The sequence below is a fragment of the Giraffa tippelskirchi genome, chromosome 2 (assembly GCF_054371585.1).
Source record: "Giraffa tippelskirchi isolate mGirTip1 chromosome 2, T2T-mGirTip1v1.2.pri, whole genome shotgun sequence".
NCBI lineage: Eukaryota > Metazoa > Chordata > Mammalia > Artiodactyla > Giraffidae > Giraffa > Giraffa tippelskirchi.
In genome coordinates, this window is record NC_137276.1 from 166,461,989 (window position 1) to 166,488,411 (window position 26,423).

Below are 26,423 nucleotides of genomic sequence, written 5' to 3' on the forward strand. Positions count from 1 at the left end.
TATCTTAAAGTTAGTAAGTGCTAAGCAGGACATCCAGAATTCCATATTATATGAAAAGAATACACATCTATTCTTAGGGAGACTTTATCACATACTCACAAAGCTCATATTGACTAGAAACTAATTAGTTCATCGGTGGACAGTACATTCTAAACCAGCCTGCTGTTTACAGGTCAGTAAATTAATGGTTCCAACCGGGCAAAAGATAATCTGAAAGTCCCTGGTCTGGTGTCTGGACTCAGCCAGGCACAGTGTGGAAGGCCACCTCTCTGGCACCATGAATCTAGGGGCCACCTGTTAGGAAAGTCCTGAGGGGTATATTCTGAGGGTTCTCCAAAGCCTGCAGGGAAGCACCAGGACTGGGGCAGAAAAGAAAACCACCCCAGAGGTCTCTGATGCTTGCACACACTTGGGCCGAGAATGATAGCACATTCTCCAATTGCTCCCAGAGGCGTCTGCAATCTTTTAAATAAAGCAGTAACAGGAAGATGGGGCATAGAAGAGGAAATGCTACCATGGCTGATGCTGAAAAGACTCAAGCCTCTCATAGGCAGCCATCTCTACCTAGTCTTGACTTTTCTTGTTGCCTAGGAACATCACAAAGCATGCTGGGAAGGGTAGCTTAAGCATCCAAGTGCAGGCTCTGTGGGTTCTCTAGACCAATTCTTGACCCAAACCCAACTTTATTCATCTATCTGAGCTTGCATTTGGCTAGAGGCCTGGGGATTTCCCCGTTTTGCACATGGCAGACACTCTCCCTAGGAAGGAAAAAAATTAATTTGACACAAGCAATCAATCCCACTAGAATGTTTGCGCACTCTGAGCCAAGCAGAAATGGATCCTAAAGGGAGTACTTCTGGGAGGTGATGGGAATTTTAATGCTGAAAAATGATATTGTGTCAAGAACCAAGTATGATGGAGGAAGCACACACATTTGTATCCAAAGCATGAGTAACATACACATGCACATGGCACATATATACACACAGGCAAGTACACTCACCCTCCTTATAGGGAAAGACATCTGAGTGTATAACTGTCCAGGCTTCCATCACTCTTGTTGTTTGTATTCAAAATGTTTTAAGAGATTGAAGAATACAGCAGTGTTAAACCCCTTTAAAGTAGAAAGCTAGAGAAAGCTTGTGAAATGTTCCTATGATTCCAGTGTGATTCCTGAGGTGGCAGGCTTGGTGAAAGCACCCACCACCTCTAATTCCCCATGATCTCACAACACCCTCTGCCTTTGCCAGGAATTCCCTCCCTACCCTGTCAACTCTGGATAATAAGAGCATCTTCCAAATGCATTCAAGCATCTCCTACTCTATGACCACCGCCACCACCACATCTGTCAAAATAGGCTCCACCATGCTCTTGTTTATGTCCCTGAATTCCACTAATGTAGTCATATCATATACTTGGAATGTTTCAATGTACTTAAAAAAAAACTCTAATGTTTCCCTCTATCAAAATGGGAGTTCTCTGAAGGTCTAAAGAATGTGAGGGAAAGAAGATGGAGTTCTGGGAAGAAGGAAATGTAGAAGAAAGCCAAGACAGTAGTTCAATTACCCAGAGCCTCCTCTTGAGATGATGTGGTTGGGCTTGGGCTGGGTTTGCACATGACCTGGGGAAATGAAAACTTTGGATTGCTTTCACCATCTTCTCTGGGTGACTCAAAGGAAAAGTTCAAGGACATGAGCTGGCAGGAATATCATTAAGTCAGTCCTCCTTGTGCCTTGAGAGAGCTGGCAGAGCAGCTCTGAGGGATCCCTGGTTAGGGCATTCTCGAGGGTGTTCATACACATCCCTAATGACAGACTCGGGGTCCAAAGGAACAGACTGAGAAGTGTAGGCTTTTCAACACAGACCCAGAAGTCCCAGAAACAGGGCTCCTCTTTCAAAAGTTTCTAAGGACCAAAACAGTTTTAAGTTACTGCTGGCCATCGGTTGATTCTCAGGGGAATTAGAGCCCTTGATCACCAAGCAAGGATGTGGGGTCACCTGTGAGCTCTGGCATCAGGGGTCTGACCAAGCAGTCTAGAGATGCTCAGACAAAAGGCCTCAGAAGGATGGAAAGCCTTCAGGGAACCAGGGTAAAAAGGTCCTGAGACTACTCACCTCCTGGTTTCCATCCCTGCTGGCTTTACTATGGTCCAGTTAGCTCAGAATGATAAAGATGGAAGATGCATTTGAGACCATCTCACTCACCTCTCACATTGGTCTCAGAAGGGGAAAGAGGTTTACCACCCTCATCAATCACAACGCTGGGCTCTGGATGCCCAGCCCATCACTCTTTCCACTTAAACCTAAACACCTGACACCACCATTTGCCTGTTTTGTTAGTTTTTCCTGGACTGTCTGGTTTGCCAGTCTCCCAGTTTCTGCCACCTTTACCAGGAATAGAGTTCTCATCCACCCTGGTCAAATGAGAAACAATGCTCATAGCTACTAGGGATACTCAAGCCCCAGAGCCCTGGAGCTAAGAACAGTACATAAAACACAGAAGTCTTCCTGTGTTAAAAGAAGCAGAAGAGTTTTGGTTAAAGAAAACAGCCAATAAACAACTCCATGGCAAAAGACTCAGAGCAACAGTCCCAATCTGGACTTCATTTTTCTACCTATTCATGATGTATTTCAATTAATCTTATTTCTATAGAATACACATTCATGAAAACCTAGGGTGATGTTAAAGGAATTAGCTTTATTTGGAAAAAGCAAAACTGACTGCAACTTGTCATTTTAGGAGGCTGAAGAGACTCAGAAAGCAGATCCTAGCAAGGTAAGAGGGAATCCAGACCCATTAGAGGCCCCTAATTCAAACGTTAGTCATGTGCACCAGACAGAAATGCCGGCATCAGCAGAGCAGCTCTGTGGGCAATCTATCACCACCCATCACCCTCCAAAAGCCAGGAGCCCCTTGAAGACAGAGACTGTGTGATACTCCCCTCTGGACCCCAGTGCACAGGATGTAAGAAGTGATCACTAACTGCTTGCTGGGAGAATCAACAATGCCTCGCTCACATGCTTATGTGCACATACACACATTCATGTAAGCAGACAGAATCCCAATGAAGACAGTCTTAGAATTAAGCCCCATTTCTAAACCTTTTTCCCCCAAAAGTATTATTTTAACTAGGGTAACACTATTCATAATACAATGTATTTTTCTCTTTTGCATGTCTTTATGTATATTTAACCTCCTCCTTACTCTATCAGAAGCATCTACTTGCCTCAGGGAAGTTCAGGATAAGTTGTAGCAGCAGGCAAAGAGAAAGTGTTCATAGTTGGCTGTTGACATCCTGGGTAGGACTTTTTTAGTGTTCAGCTTGAATTCTCGACACATTCTTGTGGGAATCAACACATCAAGATCCAAAATGGGTGGACCTGACCATGGAGATCACTTTAAAACAGAGGTAAATAGTACTCAAGATGTCACATTAGGGAGATCCTTGCTGCAAGAGAAAGAGAGGAAGCCCTTTTCTTCAAGTATCAGGGGAATGTGGCAAAATCCTGTCTAAGAGATCAGACACCAGGGTCTCAGCTTCCTCCCATATGCCACCTCAAGGCCCAACCAGAGTTTGGGGTGAAGGGGGCAGCTTTAGAATATAACACAACAGGTGTGAAGGCACCTGAGAACCCTCAGGCCACTCCTGAGGTGGCTGCAGGCCTCTAGGACAACAGCTGTCATTCAGTCCTGTACCCTGATCCAGGTGGTGTGATGGGATGAAACAGCACTGGCCTAGTGGGTATATAGTTAGACAAGCCAGGCATAGAGGTTCTGACTTTTCACAGTTGGCACTGAGTGAGCTGGGGATCCGCATATTTCTTCATTCCTAATGATGGAATTCAAAGATGCTCAGAGAGCCAGTGACCTGAGCAGGCAGAGCCCTGGGGTCAGGACTAGGAGGCTGCCGTGCACAGGGACTTTGACCCCACAGACAAACAGTTAGGACATGAATGTTAGTGTTTGGTATCAGACAATACCCCAGCAAGAAAACACAAGTACAGGGATCCGATCAGACCAGTCCCACCCCCATGAAGCAAAGACCAGGGGAATCCAACCATCATACCATGACTCCAAGTACCCCTTTCCCCCTACCCCCGCCACTATCACCACAAGTTCACAGGTGCACCTCTACAGACCCAGATCAAGAGAAGTGGGAGAATAGAAGAAAATCCAAGTGAATGGGAAATTTACCTGTAAGAAACAGTCATCTAAAAAGACCAATCCAGGAAAAAAAAAAAAACCACATGACATACTACAAACTAGCCAAGTTGAGGTGGAAAGAGATCAGCTCCACATTAGAAAAATTTAAAAGCTACATTTTCTTTGCACGTTTGGGTGATAAGGAGTGTGCAGCTGAGCGCAGTGTCACCCATTAGAGAAAAACCCAGTCATTCTGGGCGGTTAGATGAGCCACTCTTCCACTTAGACGCATGTCTCTTTTCCAAAAGCAAATGGAACATATCATGAAATGTTTCACTCCAGCCCTAGTGCAGCCAATTCCCTACAAGACATGAAAAAATGTACAGTCCTCAAAGGAGGTACAGCTGTCACTGCCATCCAAGTCCCCTGGCTCAGCTTTCAACCACACTCAAAACCAAGGGAGACTCCAGACAAAGGCAGCAGACAAAATCCCTTTTCATTGACTCAGCAATTTTATTTGTCCAGAGTATTTTCCTTGTATTATCTCACTTTATCTCATATTGCTCCTATGATGTGTGGCAGGGCAAGTATGTTTACCTCTCTCTTCAGATGGGGAAAGACAGGTCCCATCTGTAAAAACAGGCATTTTAACTGGTTTGGCGAAGTCGCGGAGATAATTAGTTGTGGGTAGAATTGGAAACCGAGGTCTCCTGAATCACATCCTTGGATTCTTCTAGCCAAACACAAACTATGGCTTTTGCACACACAACCTAAAGCACTTCCATACCTGTGGTATTGGAATTAACTTTCACTCAAACCCACAAAACACATGTGGCTTCTTTTGGCTAATTGTGACTGCAAATCTGGCTCCTAAGTCACTCAAAGGAATACAGCAAAAGAAGCCAAGAATGGCCTCTACCATATATTTAAATGTCATTAATAAAAGCGTCAGTGAACACTGCACAGAAAGTTAGCCTCCAGAGAACAGGACTGGCTGTTCTCCCTCCTTCCTGAGAATAAAAGCAAATGAAGCATCCTGATCCTATGGTTGTCCTGCTGTCACCTCTGAAAGAGATTAAATAATGGGTGATGCTCTTGCTACTCTTTGGACCAAATAATGATCCAGAACAAACACTGGTCCTCAGAAAAGCTGGGTTATAAATGTCCACCATTAAGAGGGGAAGTGAAAAGCAAAGGAGAAAAGGAAAGATATACCCATTTGAATGCAGAGTTCCAAAGAATAGCAAGGAGAGATAAGAAAGCCTTCCTCAGCAATCAATGCAAAGAAATAGAGGAAAACAGTAGAATGGGAAAGACTAGAGATCTTTTCAAGAAAGTTAGAGATACCAAGGGAACATTTCATGCAAAGATGGGATCAATAAAGGACAGAAATGGTAGGGACCTAACAGAAGCAGAAGATATTAAGAAGAGGTGGCAAGAATACACAGAAGAATTGTACAAAAAAGTTCTTCACGACCCAGACAATCACGATGGTGTGATCACTCACCTAGAGCCAGACATCTTGGAATGTGAAGTCAAGTGGGCCTTAGGAAGCATCACTACGAACAAAGCTAGTGGAGGTGATGGAGTTCCAGTTGAGCTATTTCAAATCCTAAAAGACGACACTGTGAAAGTGCTGCACTCAATATGCCAGCAAATCTGGAAAACTCAGCAGTGGCCACAGGACTGGAAAAGGTCAGTTTTCATTCCAGTCCCAAAGAAAGGCAATGCCAAAGAATGCTCAAACTACTACACAATTGCACTCATCTCACACACTAGTAAAGTAATGCTCAAAATTCTCCAAGCCAGGCTTCAGCAATACATGAAACATGAACTTCCAGATGTTCAAGCTGGTTTTAGAAAAGGCAGAGGAACCAGAGATCAAATTGCCAACATCTGATGGGTCATCGAAAAAAAGAGAGTTCCAGAAAAACATCTATTTCTGCTTTATTGACTATGCCAAAGCCTTTGACTGTGTGGATCACAATAAACTGTGGAAAATTCTTCAAGAGATAGGAATACCAGACCACCGGACCTGCCTCTTGAGAAGCCTGTATGCAGGTCAGGAAGCAACAGTTAGAACGGACATGGAACTGGTTCTAAATAGGAAAGGGAGTATGTCAAGGCTGTATATTGTCACCCTGCTTATTTAACTTCTATGCAGAGTACATCATGAGAAACGCTGGGCTGCAGGAAGCACAAGCTGGAATCAAGACTGCCAGGAGAAATATCAATAACCTCAGATACGCAGATGACACCACCCTTATGGCAGAAAGTGAAGAAGAACTAAAGAGCCTCTTGATGAGAGTGAAAAAGTTGGCTTAAAGCTCAACATTCAGAAAACTAAGATCATGGCATCCAGTCCCATCACTTCATGGCAGATAGATGGGGAAAGAGTGGAAACAGTGGCTGACTTTATTTTTCTGGGCTCCAAAATCACTGCAGATGGTGAATGTAGCCATGAAATTAAAAGACGCTTACTCCTTGGAAGAAAAGTTATGACCAAGCTAGACAGCATATTAAAAAGCAGAGACATTACTTTGCCAACAAAGGTCCATCTAGTCAAGGCTATGGTTTTTCCAGTGGTCATATATGGATGTGAGAGTTGGACTATAAAGAAAGCTGAGCACCGAAGAATGATGCTTTTGGACTGTGGTGTTGGACAAGACTCTTGAGAGTTCCTTGGACTGCAAGAAGATCCAACCAGTCCATCCTAAAGGAGATCAGTCCTGGGTGTTCATTGGAAGGACTGATGTTGAAGCTGAAACTCCAATACTTTGGCCACCTCATGCAAAGAGCTGACTCATCGGAAAAGACCCTGATGCTGGGAAAGATTGACGGCAGGAGGAGAAAGGGACGACAGAGGATGAAATGGCTGGATGGCATCATCGACTCGATGGACATGTGTTTGGGTGGACTTAGCGAGTTAGTGATGGACAGGGAGGCCTGGCGTGCTGCGGTTCATGGGGATGCAAAGAGTCAGACACGATTGAGCAACTGAACTGAACTGAACTTGCTACTCTTTGGACCAAATAATGTTCCAGAACAAACACTGGTCTTCAGAAAATCTGGGTTATAAATGTCCACCATTAAGAGAATGGTTAAATAAAATGTGGCACATCCACACAACAGAATGTGACACAACTCTTCAAACAAATGAGGTAGAACATATGCATTGACATGGAAAAATGTCCACAATTACAAAGTGATAAAAACAAATTGCAGAATAGAAGGGATAGCATAATTCTCTTTTTTGTCAAAACATGAAAGAAAGCTATGCATTTGTGATAAATACATACTTGCATATGTAACAGGTACCTATATGTCAGTCAAATTTACCTTAACATCAGGGGAAAGGAAGGAGAAAGAGCATTCACTTTTAAACATCCTGAAACTATCCTGTACTTTCATTTTGTGTAACTATTTCATACAACAGTATCGATGCCTTTACTCCTCCAGACAACCGACACATCCTCTCTTCTTTCATTACCTCATATAGAGTATTAGCTTATGAATGTCTCACTTTGCTCAATAGATACATGTATACTGATATATCATACATTTAAACTAATTGGGGAAAATGGTTTCATTTAGGAAAAAGTCTAAGCGTCTAAATAAATGTTCTATAAAAGTATATCGGAAACCAAATCTCTCTAGACAAAACCTTGTTTACCACTTACTTGAATTATCTTTTAACTTATAGACAATAAACACATATGAAATGAATCAATGAATGAGTGAAATTCCCTTTCTGATTAACTTCCAATGAGCCATTTTTCCCTGTATCAATCTTCTCCTAGCCCAAAAAGACTATAAACTCTTCAGGGACAAGGACCACTTGTTACTCACCTTTAGTAACTCCTTTAGTACCTGGCATAATATTGGGCTTATGGTAGACACTCAGTCAATATTGTTTAGTTGATCCATTTGAATGTTTGAACTTCCCTATGTGGATATGAAATTAAAAGACGCTTGCTCTTTGGAAGAAAAGCTATGACCAAATTAGACAGCATATTAAAAAGCAGAGATGCTACTTTGCTGACAAAGTTCCATATAGTCAAAGCTATAGTTTTTCCAGTAGTCATGTATGGATGTGAGTTGGACCACAAAGAAGGCTGAGCACCGAAGAATTGGTGGTTTTGAACTGTGGTGTTGGAGAAGACTCTTGAGAATCCCCTGGACTGCAAGGAGATCAAACCAGTCAATCCTAAAGGAAATCAACCCTGAATATTCATTGGAAGGACTGATACTGAAGCTCCAATACTTTGGCTACCTGATGCGAAGAAATGACTCACTGGAAAAGATCCTGATGCTGGGAAAGATTGAGGGCAGGAGGAGAAGGGGACAACAGAGGACAAGATGGTTGGATGGCATCACCGAGTGAATGGATATGAGTTTGAGCAAGCTCCAGGAGATGGTGAAGGACAGGGAAGTCTGGAGTGCTGCAGTCCATGGAGTCGCAAAGAGTCAGACATGACTGAGCAACTGAACAACAACAACATGTATTTTTGCAAAAGAAGGGTGCTTCGTTAGTTTTCCAGTGCCTATGGGATATTTGTAAGGAAGCAATAAAAGAGATCCCCTCTAATTAATCCAGAATAAACATCAAATGCTCGCTATATTTCACAGTAAATATTGATTTCATAGGTCTTTTTGTTTAAGGTAGAAATGCCTGTCTACACAAAACAGATTCATTTCCTTAGCACAATGTTTCATTACAAAGCTCCCAAATGACCTGCACACCAATAAACAGCTCTTATAAAAAGAAAAAAATTCAAGCCAACAAATACTAATCAAGCAAGTATATGCAAGGCACTATGTTAATGGTGAGAAGACGACAGACAAGTCCAAAGCAAAAGGTAGAGCCTAATTGGGGAAACCAGACATGACCGTTTTCCAAGGTGGGGCTTCCAAAACGTCTTGGAGTCATCGATGTTGAGTAAAGTTCTGGAAAGAAACTAATGTCCAAACAAGTCTAGTGTACAACTCACCTCCACCTTGGACATCTCATCCAAGTCACCAAATAAGGACTCAAGAATCCCATTTTCACCTCTACTCCAGAGGCTCCAGGGATGAGCAAGATGCAGAAGTCTGCACACCTAGCTCACTCTGAATTCAACTGGACAGATCATTCTTTAAAGCAATTCTCACCCATTCTCCAGAGAATGGATCCAACCCATCTCCTCTCTTTACGGGATCTCAGCACCCCACAGTCCTTCAGCTGATCTTGGATTCCATTCACAGAGAACACTGACGTCAGTCTTCTTAATAGCTTAATAAGGACTCTGTCATCTGACCTATACATCTGACCTGAAAACCTCCTGGTCTTTTCCCACAGCCACAGAGGAAGAGGTGTCCCTCCATCCCAGAGATAACCTCTGCCTGGGAACCTGATCCTTTCCTGACTTCTGAAGAAGGTGGTGGCCACTCTGATACCCTATCCACACACATACCACTTTCTACCACCTTCAGTGTCTACCACTATTTCCTCCTGTGATTTTTTTATCAAACACTCAAAGATTTTTCTCTCTCTTCAAAGCAAACAAACAAAACTTCACTGGACCTGATAACTTTTTAAAAAATTTACTGAAGTACAATTTGCATGCATAAAATTCCATATATAAGTCTACAACTCACTGAAAGCTCACAAACAGATCACACCATACCTATGATCAAGAAACAAGACAACCAGTACTCCCAAAATGCCCCTTCAGTTACCATTGTATTATTTTCCTTACTTTTATTAGCAAACCTCTGCAACAAGAGTGTATCTTCATTTTTACCATCTCTTCAGCTATTTCAGAATAAGCATCCCCTCTTCCATGAATCCTCCCCACACCTACGCAGATGAGGTTGTTGATCCTTCCTCTCTGTTCTCAATGTACAGCATGCGATCCTTTATGTGTTAGGCAACTCCACCAGACAGTCACCCTCCATGTCAGAAAGATGATTTCTAACTTGCTGGTACAACCTCAGTGCCTGGCACTTAATTAGGTCCATAGCTGGTGTTTGACACTTGAATATGAATGAATGCAAGAATGAATGAAAAGATCCACTCACTGAAATCTAGCGTTTGCTGAAACTGATCAGTCTCTGTCCAGTTCTCATCAAAAGTAATCATGATATTTCGTTGTCAAATTGCAATGGCTAGGATCATGAAGAATGACTAGAAAATTATACCGTTCCAATCACTGGTTAAGCATTCTCTTTATATCCAAATATTTGAGCCTATTATGTGCCAATGGCCTGGGGTCCAGAGACAACATCTTGCACCCACCCTACAAATGAAAGCTGTGACATCACTCCCAATGGCACTCTGTCTTTCCAAGGCCACAGACCCAACATGGAGTCCTGCCAGTCTTTCCCCTTAACTGCTCCTGGAGATACTCCCCCTTCTCCCCATAATCTCCTTTCCAGGAGAGTAACAAGTCAGAGACAGGAATCCCCCAGGAGCCCCAGACCCCTCCCCCTAGCCCCCTTTTGTCACATCCAATTAACCATCTGCCATTCTCCCGGGTCTCTCTCTAGGCCCACTGTCCAGCTGCCAACTGAACACTGTGCTTCCCCACCCCCATATCCCGTAGATGCCCATTGTCCCTGGGCTTCAGGATAAGAGTATAGCCACATTCCCAGTCCCTGCCTGCCATGCCCTGGAATAACTGTAACTGCAAGCTTAAAAATCACATCCCTACCTATGTGGAAAGAAGGAAGGAAAGGAGAGAGGGAGGGAAGGGGAGAAGGAGAAGGGAAAGGAGGGAGGAAAAATGAGGAGGGTATCACAGGGGAGGGGAGTGGAGGGGAGGAAGCTACTGAAGCATAATTTGGAAATTCTAACTAGTAATATGATACTATATGCAATATAGTCTTACTAGTAATATATATAGTCATATTCTATTATATATAGTCATATTCTATTACCAGAAGTATGATCCCATTTCTATTACTAATTACAATATGAATATAACTATCACAATCTATAGCTACTAAATCAAGTGATCTGATAGGTAAGGTTTGGTTATTTTTTACCCATTTTACACATAAGGAAACTGAATCTCAGGAAGGCTGTACCTTGTACGAGGTCACACAGTAAGTTCCTGTTCTAAGACTCTCTGATTCTGAAACAGAGCCACACCTACAGAAATTTCCACCTACTCCTACTCCAGGGAATAGAAACCCAGTCCTCCAGAGCCCACCTTTTGGTAATAGGATCCATAGGATCTCCTGGATTCCTACTCTGTCCCCTAGAGGGCCACATAACACGCCTCTCTAGATGACAGTTCTTGGGTCTGCCCTTGAGATGAGAGCTGAAGGGAGGGCTTTGGGGCCAAAGGAATGGGTGTGCTCACTGGCATCGTCCTCTGGTGTGAAGCACTCCTCTTCATGGAGAATGGGCAAGAGGCTCCTCCATGACCCCTGTCTGCTTCCTCTTTGTTTGAGAGCCTCTAGAGGCATTAAGGAAATGGAAAATTCAGAACAGGTCAGTCCCTGACAGAGAGAGCACCCAATGGCCAGGCATGAACCCTCCTCAGGAAGCTGCCCCAATAATTTTTGCCTGAATCCTCCTCCTCTGTCCTCTTCTCATTCATCCTCCACTGCCTCCCCCCCACCCCCACCCCCAACTTTGCTTTCTGACTCACACTCTGTAGGAAGTGATTCTACAGACCCCCTCTAGAGCCTGAAGAAGATCCCACTTCTGCCTGCAGAAGAAAGCCACAAGTACTTCTAAAAGGATTGCTATTTTGGGACCTCCCTTTCTAACTTTTCTACCCAAGAGGTCTTTTAGAGCCACGCCAACCCAGCTCACCCACTTCACAGCTGCGCTCAGCTTCCACTATCTACCCCAAGCACAGGACCACAAGCCCCTGATTCCCCAAGCCAGGCGATGCTCTCTTTGTTGGGGTTGTTGACCAAGCATATGGTGCCCTCATCTGAGCTGCTGGCCAGCCGACTACTTTACTGAGGTCCACCTTCCCCCACTCTCCTCCTCTGGCCCAAGGCTCACCCCCAGCTAACCTGGAGATCCACCCCAACATGCTCATCCAGGATCTTCTTCCTTCAACTGCTCCACTTTTCTAAATATTCATTCCCTTCCCCAAGCCTGCCTTCTCCCTTCTCCCCATTCCTAGGTATTCACAGATCTTCTCTACCTAAAAAAAGCCTCCCCTCAACTCTGCTACCCATCTCCAACTACTTTATTATTTTTAACCTTCCCTTCACAGCCAAACTTTTCCAAAGAGTCATCTATATGCACTCCCACCACTTCCTCCCCATCCACTCAACTCCCCATTCCCCTTGAAATTTGAATTCCACCTCCCATACACAAGTGAATGTTATTTCAAAGGTTACCAGTGATCTCCCAGTTTCCAGAACCCAGAAGGTTTGTTAAGTCCCCCTCTCCCTCAGCCTCTCTGCAGCACTAGATCCTTTCGATGGCCAGATTGTTTCCAAACCCTGCTCTTTCCTGGTTGTCCTCCAGCCCTTCACTCGGGTCTACAGCTCTGTCCTTGGCCCTCTGCCCTTAAGTCTGTATACGTTTTTCATTTATTATCTCGTCTATTCTGATAGCTCCAGCCACAACTTCTTACGGATATCTCCCAAATCTATATTTCCGTCTCTGGCCTCCCTCCAAAGCTCCAGACTCCCTCCACTATCCGCCTACTGAATCAACACCTCCCTAAGCTATTTCACTGACACCTGAAAAGCAACATGTCCTAAAGAAAGTTCCCAAATCCTCCCTCTCCTCTGCCTCCCCACAGCTGCTCCTCCTCTTCCTGAACTCCTGATTTTCATTTAGGGTACTTCCATCCTCCCAGTTACCCAGCAAAGCTTTGAAGTCATCTTTGAGACCTGCCTCTTCCTTAACACCTCTACATCCAAGTTACCAAGTCCTATAGACATTACCTCCATGAGCTCCCTCATAGCCACCCCTGCCTCCCTATTTCAACTCTGCCATTTCAAGTTCAGACTCTCCTAACCTTTCACAGTGGTCTCTCAATCCAGCTCTGGCTACCATTTCCTCCCTTGTTGCAAATGACCCTCTGCAGGGCAGCCAGATTTATCTTCCTGATGACGTCAGCACTCCAATCAGAAACTTGCAGTGGCTCCTGAAAGCAAACTGAAGAAAGACCATACTCTTTGGCCTGTCATTCAAAGCCTGTGGTTATCTAAGAGTCCAGTAAATGTTTAATAAATGAAGCAATCAATCAACTTGGTCCCCATCCCCTTCTGACTTTGCTCTCCCATTGACCCTCCACCTGAATCCTGAGTCATATAAACTAGACCACTGACTGCCCCCAAATATGCCATGGATGGTCACACCTTTTTTTTTTTTTAACACTGTTCCAACACTGTCTTCCCCATCTAAAGTCTACCCATCCTTCAAGTCTCGAGAAGTAACTACTTCCTTAAGGACACAGTTCATTTGCCACTTTTCACTCTACTTGTTTATCCCTCATATCTGTGTTTTCTAGCTAATATCCAGCTCTCTTCTAATAAAGTCATGGGACAGAAGGGGAGGAGATGAAGCTAATTCTCCAACAGTTTCTTCTTTACTTCTTTGTAATAATTCCTCTGTCCTCCCAGCTAATTCTCTCTGTTCCCTCACTCATCAGCAGACACAATTTCAATCAGCTCTATTGATCCAACAGCCCTGTGGCTGTCAATCATTTCCTAGTTATTTTGCTTCCAGTCATTCACACTCAAAGGAATGGCAGAAGGAGTCTGAACAGCATGCAGACAGAGCAGGAGCAGGAACAGACTGATTCACTGCACCCACCTGAGGCTGAGTGGAAGCAAGACCCCTATTCTTGCTGGGCTTCTCTAGATGGTATGGGGCCATGTGGCCCAGGGCCTGGGAGACTGGCATTTTTATACTTTGGTGGAGGAGAAGAAGTGCCCTGATTTGTTGCAAGGAGGGTGCCCCATCCAGTTCCCATGGGAAACCAAACTGAGAAGGATTGGAAAAGGTCCCGTGGAGGTCAAATTTAATAAGAGAATACTTGCCAGAAGAGGTACTTAGGGTAATACAATGTTCAATTTGGAAAGAACTATCTACATAAATTTGGAGAAAATTATACAACTTATAAAGACCTTTCACATACAGTGCCTTATTTGAGTCTTTCAACAACCCTACAAGGGAACTGGGGTGGGGGCAGGCATCATCCTCATCTTACACTCTAGATGTTACTCGCTTGTCCAAGTCATCCAGATAAAGAGAGAGCAATGGGGAGGATTCACCTCCTTCTCTCTTACCTGAACTTCTCAGCCTCTTTCACAGGTTTTTTCTCCCTTTCCCATCCCCTAAATTCAAGTGCTCCCTGAGGGGGGTATTATAATTATATCCATTTTCCTTCCTGCTCTATATTCTTTCTTGCAATGATTTTATACACTTCCAGAGCACAGCACATGGCTGCACTAGGCACTCGATAAATATTTGTCAAACAAATGACTAAATGAATGAAAGAAAAAGAGCCAAGGCCAAGACTCTAGCCTTCTGATTCCACCTGCACACCACTGTGATGCCTCTCCAGCACCCCTTTCACTTCATGTCAAAAGCCCTGCGTGGTCCACCTTCAGGAGAGTCCCTCAGTCTCTGTGCCATCACATTCACTTAATAATGAAAACAACAGCTAAGGACAGCTAGGATTTCTTGTGTTCCTCATGTGGGTCAGAAACCACCAGATGTTATTTACATGTTTTTCCTATTTAATTCTCTCAACCTGTGAAGTAAGCATTCTTGGTCCCATTTTGCGGAAGACTGACGATGACATAGATTATATAATGCATTCAATATTCCACCCCTGATTAGTGCTGAGCCTATCTGATCCAAAACCCATGATTGTCCAGCTTCTTGGCATTAGCACCACTGACTTTTGGAAGCTAGAGAATTTTTTATTGTCCTGTGCATTATAAGATGTTCAGCAGTATTCTAGACTTCTACCCAAAAATTCCAGTAGCCACCCCCTCCCTGAGTTATGGCAACCAAAAAATGTCTCCAGACACCGCCAAATATTTCTTGGAGGACAAAACTGCCTCCATTTGAGAACCACTAAACTAAACCCTACTGCCTACCTCCAAAAGTGAACTACCAAGTTCCAGAACCAGAAAGAACTTGGGAAAGTAAAAGTGTTCATTCTTCAACAGCTAAAAAGGACCTCCAGTTCACCTAATTCTGGTGTTTTATTGACACTGACAGTCGGGAAGATTTTTTTCACTTCTCAACTAATTTCTTTCTGCAGCTTCAGTTTATTCCAACACTTCTTCCATACCCCAAGGGATTATCAAATACAACTGGATAGAATGTACCAATAATTAAGTTATTGATGATTGCTGGCATGAGGATAAAGCAAAGCCTCCCAAATCTTATGAAGTGTGCCTAGATGTTATATGTCCTAAAATATATTAATGTAGAGATAACCAATATAAATACAATATTAAAAATATTAACAACATTCCCTTTTCAGAGCAACAAAGTCCTCTCAATACTCCATCAGAAGTTCTTGAGAAATGACATGATCAAAAGCCCAAATCATGATGGGTGGAAGTGGAGGAGAATCAAGAAGGAATGGTAAATACTAAATTGAGCATCATGTTTACATTCTGCAGCAAACACAACATCAAAAAGAGATGTTTCTCTTTGCTGCAGAAGAGCGCTCAGAAGGTAAGAGACTCCACCCCTTTCAGGTGCCTGACTATGCACAGACAGGATGATATTTACCCCCAAAATTGCACACCAACATAGGGTGTTATTCCAAAATGTCCCTTGTCTATGATCTGGACCTGACAATGTCCAGTTCTCTAGGTGGGATGGGGTTTTTATTTGAGAGAAAAGTTGAAAGAGTAGTCAGTGAATACCAATATATCACCACCTTAGATTCAGCAACTGCTTATATTTTGCTGTGTTTGCTTTACCTATATCAGAGGGAGATAGCTTGTTTTGGTTTGGTTTTGCTGACTCATAAACTTTTTAAAAGATCTTTTAAAGAACAAATCATTTAATTACATGAAAAGGCTAAAAACAATATAATACCTCTGATGAAGTGAGAAAATGAGTATAGACAAGTGAGTGTTGTAGGAATTCCAGGGGGAGAAGTGCTCTTGTGGGCTGTGAAAGCTTCCAGAAGAATGTGGTGCTCAAGTTTTGAAGAATGAGTTGCATTTGTAGAGCAGGGGTGAGGAAACATGAGTCAAACTGCCCTTGGACAGTGAGAAGAGCACCCTGGCTAAAGCTGAGGTGTGAAAGACAAACTTGACCCTAAAGACAGTAGAGGGTCACTGTAGGTTCATAAACCAGGTGTGATGAAAGTATGCAACCTACTTTAGGAAGTGCAATCTGTCTGCAGATGCCAATTTGGAGTGGGGGTGAGAGAGCCAATTCCAACAGCCAAGAATAAAGGCTACTGAGTCCATGGCATAATAATGGGTCTCTTGGCATAGGGCAGGAGCCCTGAGAATGAAGAGCATGGGCTCACTATGAAAGATAATTCAACAGAGATAGTTAGAGGAGAGACTCCTCAGAGACAATACCAAGGTGTTAAATATCAACCCTGCTGCTGCTAAGTCGCTTCAGTCCTGTCTGACTCTGTGCGACCCCATAGACGGCAGCCCACCAGGCTCCCCCATCCCTGTGATTCTCTAGGCAAGAATACTGGAGTGGGTTGCCATTTCCTTCTCCAAAATATCAACCCTAGGAAAGGGAAAATGCCAGTAACAGGATTAAGGAAGACAAGAGGAGAAGCTAGTTTAGGGACTTGGAAAGACAGAGTTGAGTGTGAGGCTGACCAAAGTCCAAGTAATAGCAAACAGTTCAATTAAAAATGTCTTGACCCACAGGACCAAAGCTCAACAGAAATATATATTTCCACATTGATCTCATTAAATTTATCCTCTGAATTTTTTTCCTTTGAGTCTTAGAGAAAGAGGTTTCTCCTTGGTTCACCAAAGCCAAGATTTTACTTTTACTAGGAAACCTCCTCTGTCTCACCTCTTCAGATATCTAACTCAATCAATCTAGCATCTTCAGTTCTTCTTGCCCACAAGCTCCCTCCCTTCCACCTAAAGCTCCCTCCCCTCCCATCTAAAGCTGTTCTGACTCTCCAACGAAAAAATGAAAACTCTTTTTCTTGATGCTAATATCCTGTCTGACTAGCACCCAAATTCTTTTTGCTTTCACCAGTAAACTCCTACCCACCCCAAATGCCTCTTCTAATACTGTGCTCCCAAGAGCTCACAGTGGCCTTTTTTTTTTTATCACATCCAGTGACACTTACCTGGCATTCCTCTTGTTCAACCTGTCTACAGCCTGTCATTACATCAGAACCCACGCTGACTCCCTGGGGTCTCTAGGATCAAGTCTCCTTTGCTGCCACTTTCTAAACAAGGGTTTCTCCCCCAAATTCTAACTTTGGCCCTCTCCTCTTCCCTCCATCCCCTCCCTCTGAGAGCTGATGCATTCACAAGCTTCAGCTGCAGCAAGCCTCGATGCAGAAGGCTTCCAAGGCCAGCCCTCATCTCCTGCCTGTGCCCCGGTCTGGAGTCCCATCTCTCCCACAAACCAATTCCACCTGTATGCTCTTCAATCAACTCTAATTTTCCACATCCAAAGCGAACAGCCTTATCTGCCCTGCAAATCCAAGCTCCTGTCCTCAACCAGAGTGCATCAATCAAGACACGGTTGGTCCTCTATGCTTTCAACCCAGTTATTCCCATTTTCTTGTGGGCTTAATTTTCTTTCCTTCCTACAACAAGTTTGTCAACAAATTCCCATATATATGCCTTTGACAATGTCTTTTTCTCTGAGTGGTCTCTGAGTCCCCATTCTTTCTGCCCCTAACCCAGCCAAGCCCCTCTCCCTCAGTTCTGGGTCACTTTTGCATTTGGATTCTTTCTCTCTCTTATCAACTCTATCTATCATATGACCCCCCAGATAAACCTTTCCAAATATCACTTTCTTCAGGATGTGCCCTTAATCAAGAACCTAAATGACTCCCTACCAATCTTGAATCAAATCCAATCTCCTCTCTCTCGGGCTTCCAAGACTCTCCCTATCTGGTCTTGTCCTACTTAACCTCTGTTTCCCATTCCTCCCTACCCTACACTTTGTGCTCCATCTTCCCAGCATCCTCAATGGCAATGCCTCAACTTTCCTGAGATTTTGTCTATGATTCTCCTCCTACCCTCCATCTCTCCTTCATGGGCTACCCTCAGTCCCTCTCCTCTGTAGTTCTGCCAACTTTTTATCTTAGAGCACCATAATGTTTGGCAGTTAATTAATCTCTAATTGAGCAGTAATTGTCAATCTTCTTTTAAAAGCTCTTGGAGGATAGAGACCACATTGAACATTTCTATCCCACAGCACCCTGGACAGCAGAAGGTTCCTTAGCAGGAGCTGAAAAGTCCTTGTTGGTTTTCTATTCCCAATTCTGAGTTCCCACATTTCCCCTCCACTGCCTCATAACCATGATCAATAAAATTATTGTGACACACTTTCCCAGGCTTGGATCAGAGAGTTCCCAGAAAGACAATACAGAATACACCAGAAAGACAATATAGAATACACCAGTATGTAAGATTGGGGTGTGGGGTGTGTGTGTGCTTCTCTCTGTGTATTTATCTATCTATGTACATGTACGGATATAGGATTTAGAGAATGTAGCTTAATCCATTATCAAAAGAACTTAAGTGCCAAAATAATCAGAAGAGGACAAGGAACCAAAATGACAGAATTAGTTGAAACATGCCTAATTAGAGGCACAGTATGCCAGAGTTTTGACAAAGCAATTGCCAGTCTGGTCTTTGTGTGAGCAAAATTTTCCACCAGAAAGTAGGGGGTAAACCTGGCCCCAGGGACTTTGAAAATGTGTTTGAAGCTTTCTCAGTGGTTCAACTAAATAAATTTATAATCTGTCCAACCTACCAGGTGTAGAGCACTATATTCCATAAAGACTGGGGGATCAGAAAGGAGACAGTTAAGAAATATGGTCTTTTCCAGGTTTAAGAATCAATCCCCAGACTAGAGATAGGAAGGGAGTAAGATCAGAAAGCAGAGCACAGAGGACCACTCAGGTGGGTGGTGGTCCTAGACCCTACCACAGATAGCCTGCCTCCCCTCTTACAACTTGTTACACACTGTCAGTCATTTCTTATCTGTTGTAGATTTAACCCTTCTCTGATTTGAAGAGCACATCAAACCTAGCCACCACTACCCCCCCACACCATAAGGCTGCCCAAGGAGGAAGGAGAATACTCCCAGCAGGATTCCACAGGAGACAGTCCCCAGTGGGTTATTTACTCTGTGATTTGAGCCAGAGCTAGACAATGTAAGCCCCATGTTGTATTTTGAAAGGCCCTGGGAAAAGTAACACATTGGACCATTATAGGTCATTAACACTATTAACACTGTGTGAATTCATTTGTCAGAAATTAGCAAGCCTCCAGAAACTGAGATCTGCTCCAAGTGCCTGGGACAGAGAATGGACAGGAACTAGTGTTTGGATGGTAGAAAAAGGGAAGGAGGAATGGGTGCCAAAAGATAAAAGTGGGTCCAGAAAGGGAAGGTGGGAAAGCTCATACTTCAAGAGTTTTCCCCAGAACTAAGGAAAGGCAGACTTTTGTGTCAGATGAGAGGCAGGAGTGGGGGAAGGTGGGGGTGTCAGGGAAGACATCCTGGTGAATGTTTCCAGATATGACTTAACCCCCAGAACCTCTCTCCTAGACTATAAGGTTATAAACTCAGGTCAGGCACATTTTTAGAATTTGTGCTTTGGTTCCTGGGCAGTGCATATGTGAGTGTGCATGGGGGGCGGTGTATATTACAATCCACGACTGGGTAAAAGGAACAAGGAGACAAGGCTGAGCCCTGAGAAGCAGGGTAGGATAACAGGGGCTCCTTCTGTTTTCTCCAGGCTCTGGCATCAGCTCCTGTCCTCCATCTCTTTACTCTTCAGACCAACTAGAAAATGAACATATGGGTCGACCAACTCTTGACTTCTAAAGCCACAAGTCTCCCCAACAAAGCACCCCACCCCTTCCCCTCAGATGACCTCCAGGGCAGGGCAATGAGGTTAGGAAACAGATGTGTGTGCAGGGAGCCTCCAGAGCTAACCTGCTCCTTGACCCCACCAGTTCATGCGCTCTAATCCTATTTACAGAAAGAGGGGGTCCCCATAACTTATTGGACTCTTTGGGACAAAGATTCCAGACAAAATGGTTCCAGATATGAAAGATGGAGAGCTCTACCTACCGAGTTGGTGGAAGCCACAGGTAAAGAGGAGATGGAGAAACCCCGGTCATCAGAGAAACAGGGCCACAGGTGGTGGGAGAGGAGGGTGGTCGGCGTCTGCTTTGGGAAAGGGGCTGTGCAGCCAAGGAACCTGCGACTCAGACCCAGGACTGGGTGGTGGCGGGGGCCAAGAACAACTGTGAAAGAAGGTCTGGCGGGGGAGCTCTACATACCACAAGCAAGCAAAGATTCAGTGGGTGTGTATGAGGGGGACGCTAACTCACACGTCCAGAATGAGTGATTCTTATGAAAAGCTCCTGCGTTCCCAGCACTGGAGAAGAGGAGAACAAGGACGAGGTCCCAGGCGCCCACCGCCCTCCCAGCCGAGTCCGCCTCTCAAGTCTGAGACGCCCGGCTCCTCACACGCATCAGGCTCCGCGGTCCTCCGTCCGCCCCGCTCCTGACTGTCAGGCTGCAGCCTGCGCGACTCCCGGTCCCTCTTTGCATATCAGGGCCCGGTGCCCCTGGCCCGGAGCAGGGGTGCGGGCGCGGGGCGGCCAGAGCCAGGCTGACAGGCGCTAGGGGGAGGGGGGAGCCGAGGGAGGGGCGCGGGGCGCCGAGAGCGCGAGCCGCGCGCTGCAAAGTGATCCAACCTCGCCCCATCCCCGTGCTCCGGGAGAAGGCGGCCCACGGGGACCGCCTCCCGCCTCCCCACACAGACTCCCGCAAGTGGGGTGAACGCCGAGGGGCGCCACGCTCCCAGCCCCCACCCCTCTCCAAAACGCAACCAGCACTGCCATAACAACAAGAATCTCCGCAACTCCGGCCCGGACGACGAGGGGGACAGCACCCCCCCAACACGCCCGCCCCAGCAACAGTCTCGTTCCCCAAACTTGTCCGAGACGCCGCGTCCAGGGCAGCAGCCGCCCCCTCCCCCCGCCCCAGATCCCCGCGCCCTGCCCAGCTTACCTGTCCGGAAAAAGGCGTCCACGTCCGAGTCGGCAGCTCCTCCTTCCTCCGCTGCCCCCTCCGGGGGGTTCATGACTGGGGGAGGGCGTCCACGGGCAGCCGGGGGGCGGCCAAGCCCGGGGCCGAGGGCTGCTCGGCGCCCTGTGGGCGGAGGGCGCTGGGCTGCGGACACCGGGCTTCGAGGGCGGCCGGCCGGGGCGGCTGGGCTGGGGCAGAGGACGCCGAGGCTCCCTCAGGCGGAGGCGCACGGCGGGCTGGGGGCGCCTGACTCGGGCTCCCCCATGGTCCCCCTTCCCCGGGGGGCGCTGGCCGCCTGCGGTCTGCCCGGGCCGGGGTCCGAGCTGCTTGGGCGCCCGCTCTCCCTCAGCAGCGGCAGCTGGCTCTCCTTCTCGCCCGTCTGCCTGTCTCTATTGTTCAGCCCTGCTCGGCTCTCCTCTTTATTTTTCCTCCTCCCTCCCACCCTCCCTGTCTCTCTACCTCCTCCCTCCCTCGCTCTATCGCCCGCACGCTCTCAGCCTCCCTCCCTCGCTCGCTCTCTGGCTCCCCCTCTGGCTCCCTCCGCCGCCGCCGCCTCGCAGCTCCTCCCCCGGCTCCCGCTCCTCAGTCCCGGCCAACAATGCCCCGGGCAGCGCCGAGCTCAACAGAAGCTTCGGCCCGGGCCGGGGGTTCGCCGCGGGCCCCCGGCGGCGCGGACGCCTCCCTCCCCCCGCCTCGCCGCGCCGGCCTCTCCAAGGAGCCAAGCCCGGGCCCCGAGCTATTGTTCGCGGCTGTGCTAGGCCGGCTTCCTGAGCCCCGCAGGAAAAGCCCCGGCGAAGGAGGCGGCCGGGGAGGGGGCGGGGCCGCCGGGCGAGTCCCGGGCCGCCGGGCGCACGCCGGGCTTGGCGAGGGCGCTCGGACGCCTGAGCCCCGCGTGCTCAGCCTCGCCCTTCGCGCTGTTCCTACTCCCGCCCGGCGGCGGCCGCCTCCTCCACCCCACCCCGTTCTCAGGTGTGTGAGCCGCGCCCCCCCCCCAAGCTGCCTGTCCCGCAAGATGGGCTGATCTGTCCCTAGAGGCTGGACTTTTCCCCTCTCCTTCTCGACAAGCTCCCTTCTGTCTCCTTGACCTCCTGAGCCTTTCGCATTTTCCTCACCAACTCTCCTTAGTTCCTCTCTTTTTAAAAAGCTTTTCTCTTCCTTTCCCCCCTTTTCAGCGCCCCTTTAAACATCTCTGTCTGTCTCAGTGACTCTTTGTCCAGTTCATTTCTCCTGCGATGTGCCCCTGCCTATCTTTCCCTCCGTGACTCTCTTCTGTCTCTCGTTTATCTCTGTCCTGCCTCGGTACTTGGCCAGTGTCTCAACGCTCCTCTTGGACAGCTGTCAAACTCCCCAATCCCCGGGGCCTTCTCTGTTTTGTTCTTCTCCCTCGTGTGAATGGAGAGATCCAGTTGGCCAGGAGAAAGGAGGTGTTACAGCAAGCTGAATTTCAATTAAAGTGGGAAGAGGGACAGGAGAGGAATGGGGAAGACCTCAAAAAAGAAAGCAGATGCTGTATGGGGTAATTAATGCAGTGATTGTATTGTGCCAATTGGTTTTTAAGCAATAATTAAACAATAATTAGCCAGTATTCTGTTTATAGTCCTAGTGACTGCAAAGCTTACAAAACACAGGCTCTTTAGACCTGAGTACTTAATGTGGTGTGTTGGAGGCTGTTGTTGCTACCTCATCCAGACAGATGGAGAGGCTGTGGCTTGACCTAATGTGTTAAAAACATACCTAATAGGAAAATCAGATAGTGTAGTGTAAAACTGATGGACTGCTACCCACCAGCCAGAATCTTCCAGATCTGTCATCACTGGTAACCTACTTGGTTCCATCTCTCTCCAAGTAAAGCACCTGGAACCTCTCCAGATCTACAACCAGCTAACTCTTAACAGCAAATAGATTTAAATGCATTTTTAGTGAACCCTTTCTGGTTCCCTGTACTCCTTACTTTCCTTACTGAATGTCACAATTATTTTTCACCCATTGAAAACAATAAGTACAGTTGCCTGTCTTCAATGTTGAGTACATTTATCAGGCCCCATTTCTTAAAAAATTATTAATAGAGACTCTGACATCACAAGTTCATTGCCATGAGATCTAATTCATCTGGTCCAAATAGCTTGAACTGCCTTAAAGCAACCAGATGCCCCTTTACTTACCACCTTCCCTGACAATGGAAGTACTTCTCATTTGTCTTTTCTAAGTTCTGCCTTCCCTTTTACCCTAAGCTGACACTCTGGCCTGCACTCCCACATGTACACATGATGGCAGAGCTGCTATGAACTGGCACCATTGTGCAGACAGAGAACCAGAGGCCTGGCAAGAGCATTGCATGTGTGCTAAGTCACTTCAGTCGAGTCCAACTCTCTGTGACCCTATGGACTGTAGCCTGCCAGGCTCCTCTGTCCATGGGATTTTCTTGGCAAGAATGCTGGAGTGTGTTGCCATACCCTCCGCCAGGGGATCTTCCCAACCCAGGGATCCAAGCTGTGTATCTTATGTCCCCTGCATTGGCAGGTGGGTTCTTTACCACTAGCACCACCTGGGAAGCCAGGCAAGAGCATTAGCTCATACCAAATTCAGAGGAAACATGTTTAGAGAAAAATTCATATCAAATTTTCAATAGATGTGGACCAGAATGGGGGAAAAACTTATGAAATGACACATATTTTTTTGGAAAGGAAATTTGGCAATTTCTATTAAGGTTTTAAATGTTCATGGCTGTATTAATATCAGACAAAGATTTCCTAGCAAAAGCTGTTACTAGGGATAAAAAGGGACATTTCAGTTAATCGACTGCACACAACAATCCTAAAATTTTTTGCATCTAAGAAAATTTCAAAATATATGAGGCAAAACTGATAGGACAAAACAAAGAGAAATAGACAAATTCAAAATTATAGTCAGAGATTTTAACATCCATCTCACTCAATAATTGATAAGGAAACAGATCATCAATAAGGATATGGAAGACTTGATCAATGCTATCAACCAACATTCTATAAACTGACATTTATAGAATACTCCACTCAATAACAGCAAATATACATTTTTCTTCAAGTACGCAGGTATCAAGTACACAAGATAAACTCTATGCTAAGCCATAAAACAAGTTTTGAAAAATGTAAGATTAACATCATACAAATTGTATGCAAATTATGCCTCAGTTGTTTTTTAAAAAAGCATGCAATATTCTCTGAACACAATGAATTAAGCTAAAAATTAATAACAAATATATGAAAAAATCCCCCAAATATTTGAAAACTAAATAAATACTTCTAAATAACCCATGATCAACTAAGAACTCAGTGGAGATACTAGAAAGAATTTTTAACTGAATAAAGATGAAAAAACATCATATAAAAATCTATGAAACAGAGCTAAAATAGTACATAGAGGGAAATTTGTAGTACTAAAATTCCTATTTTGTAAAATCTCAAATCATTGATCTCCTGTTCTGCCTTAAGAGCAAAAGAAATCCAAAGCAGAACCATAGAAAGTTTAAAAGATTAGAGCATTAAAAAATTAAATATATAACAGAAAAACAGGGAGAAAAACCAGTGAAACTAAAAGAAAATTCTTTGAGAATAGTAATAAAATTGATAAACCTCTAGCCAGACTGCAATAATGAAACAGATAAGACTCAAATTACTATTAGCATAAACAAAAGGAGTGACATCACTATAGATTATAGATAGGTAAAAAGAATAATAAGGGAATATTATGCACAATTTTATGCCAACAAATTTGACAACTTAAAATGGACAAATTCCTTGGAAGACATGAACGAAGTTTCACTCATGAATAAGTAGATAGCTTAAATAGCCATATATCAAAGAAATTAAATTTGTAGCTTAAAAGTGTCCCACAAAGAAAACTCAAGACCCATATAGCTTGAATGTTGAATTCTATGAAACATTTAAGTAAGAAATAATACCAAGTCCATACACACTTCTCCAGAAAAATTTGAAAATAAAGAGACTATTTCCCAACTAATTCTATGAGACCAGCATTACTGTGATGCCAAAATCAAGCAAGGACCATATAAGAGAAAAATAAAACTATAGTTTGCTATCCTGCATGAACATTGATGCAAAATTCTTAATAAAATTTTAGCAAGTCAAATAAAAAATGTTACCAAATATATAAAAAGAATAATATAACAGGACCAAGTGGGTCAGTTTATACCAAGGAAGCAAGATTTATTTAATATTTGAAAACCTATCAATGTAATTTACCACATGTTACAGATTGAATTGTGTCCCCCAACCCAAAAAAAAAGGTATGTTGAAGTGAGAGTGGATACCTAATCTGAGGTATCTGTGAATGTGACCTTATTTTGAAATAAATTCCTTGTAGATGTAATCAGTTTGGATAAGGTCATTAAGGTGGACTCTTATCCATTATGACTGGTGTCCTTATAAGAGAAAAACGATGTGAAGACAGGGAAAACACCATGTGACAACAAAGGCAGAGACTGGAATGATGCAGCTGCAAGCCAAGGAGCACCGAGAATTGACAGCCACCACCAGAAGGTAGGAAGAGGCAAGGAAGGATTCAGGATTCTACCCAGAGTCTCAGAGGGAGCATGGCCCTGCTGACACCTTGATTTCAGACTTCTGGCCTCCAAAAGTGGGACAAAAAAAACTTCTGTTCTTTTAAACTATCCAATTTTTGGTACTTTGTTATGGCAGCCCTAGAAAATTCATATGATGTATCTAAAAAGAAAAGTCATATGATAATTTCAATAGATACAGAAAGGCGTTTGACAGAAAACAACATCTATTTCTGACCAAAACTCTCAACAAACTAGGAATTGAAAGAACTTCCTTAACTTAATAAATGGCATCTACAAAAAAACCTACAGTAACATTATACTAAATGGCAAAAGACTAAATGCTTCCTCCAAAGATCAGAACAAAGCAAGCAAGAATATCCACTCTCACTCCTATTCAACATTGTACTGGATGTTCTAACCAGTACAGAAAGTAAGAAAAAGAAATTAAAGACATCCAAGTTGAAGAGGTAAAACTGTCTTTATTCATAGACAACATAATTGCCTACTTAGAA

General features: G+C 44.8%; 1 protein-coding gene across 4 annotated transcripts in view; it reads right to left on the reverse strand.

The window, feature by feature from the left end:
- KALRN (kalirin RhoGEF kinase) overlaps window positions 1-21,852 on the reverse strand; it is a 683,494-nt gene extending 661,642 nt beyond the window's left edge. For all 4 annotated transcript variants that reach the window (XM_081571703.1, XM_081571704.1, XM_081571708.1 and 1 more), the window contains exon 1: window positions 21,333-21,852. In XM_081571703.1, the coding sequence (XP_081427829.1) occupies window positions 21,333-21,405 (73 nt within the window). In that variant the 5' untranslated portion in view covers window positions 21,406-21,852. The remainder of the gene's footprint in view (window positions 1-21,332) is intronic.
- Window positions 21,853-26,423: the final 4,571 nt, after the last annotated feature.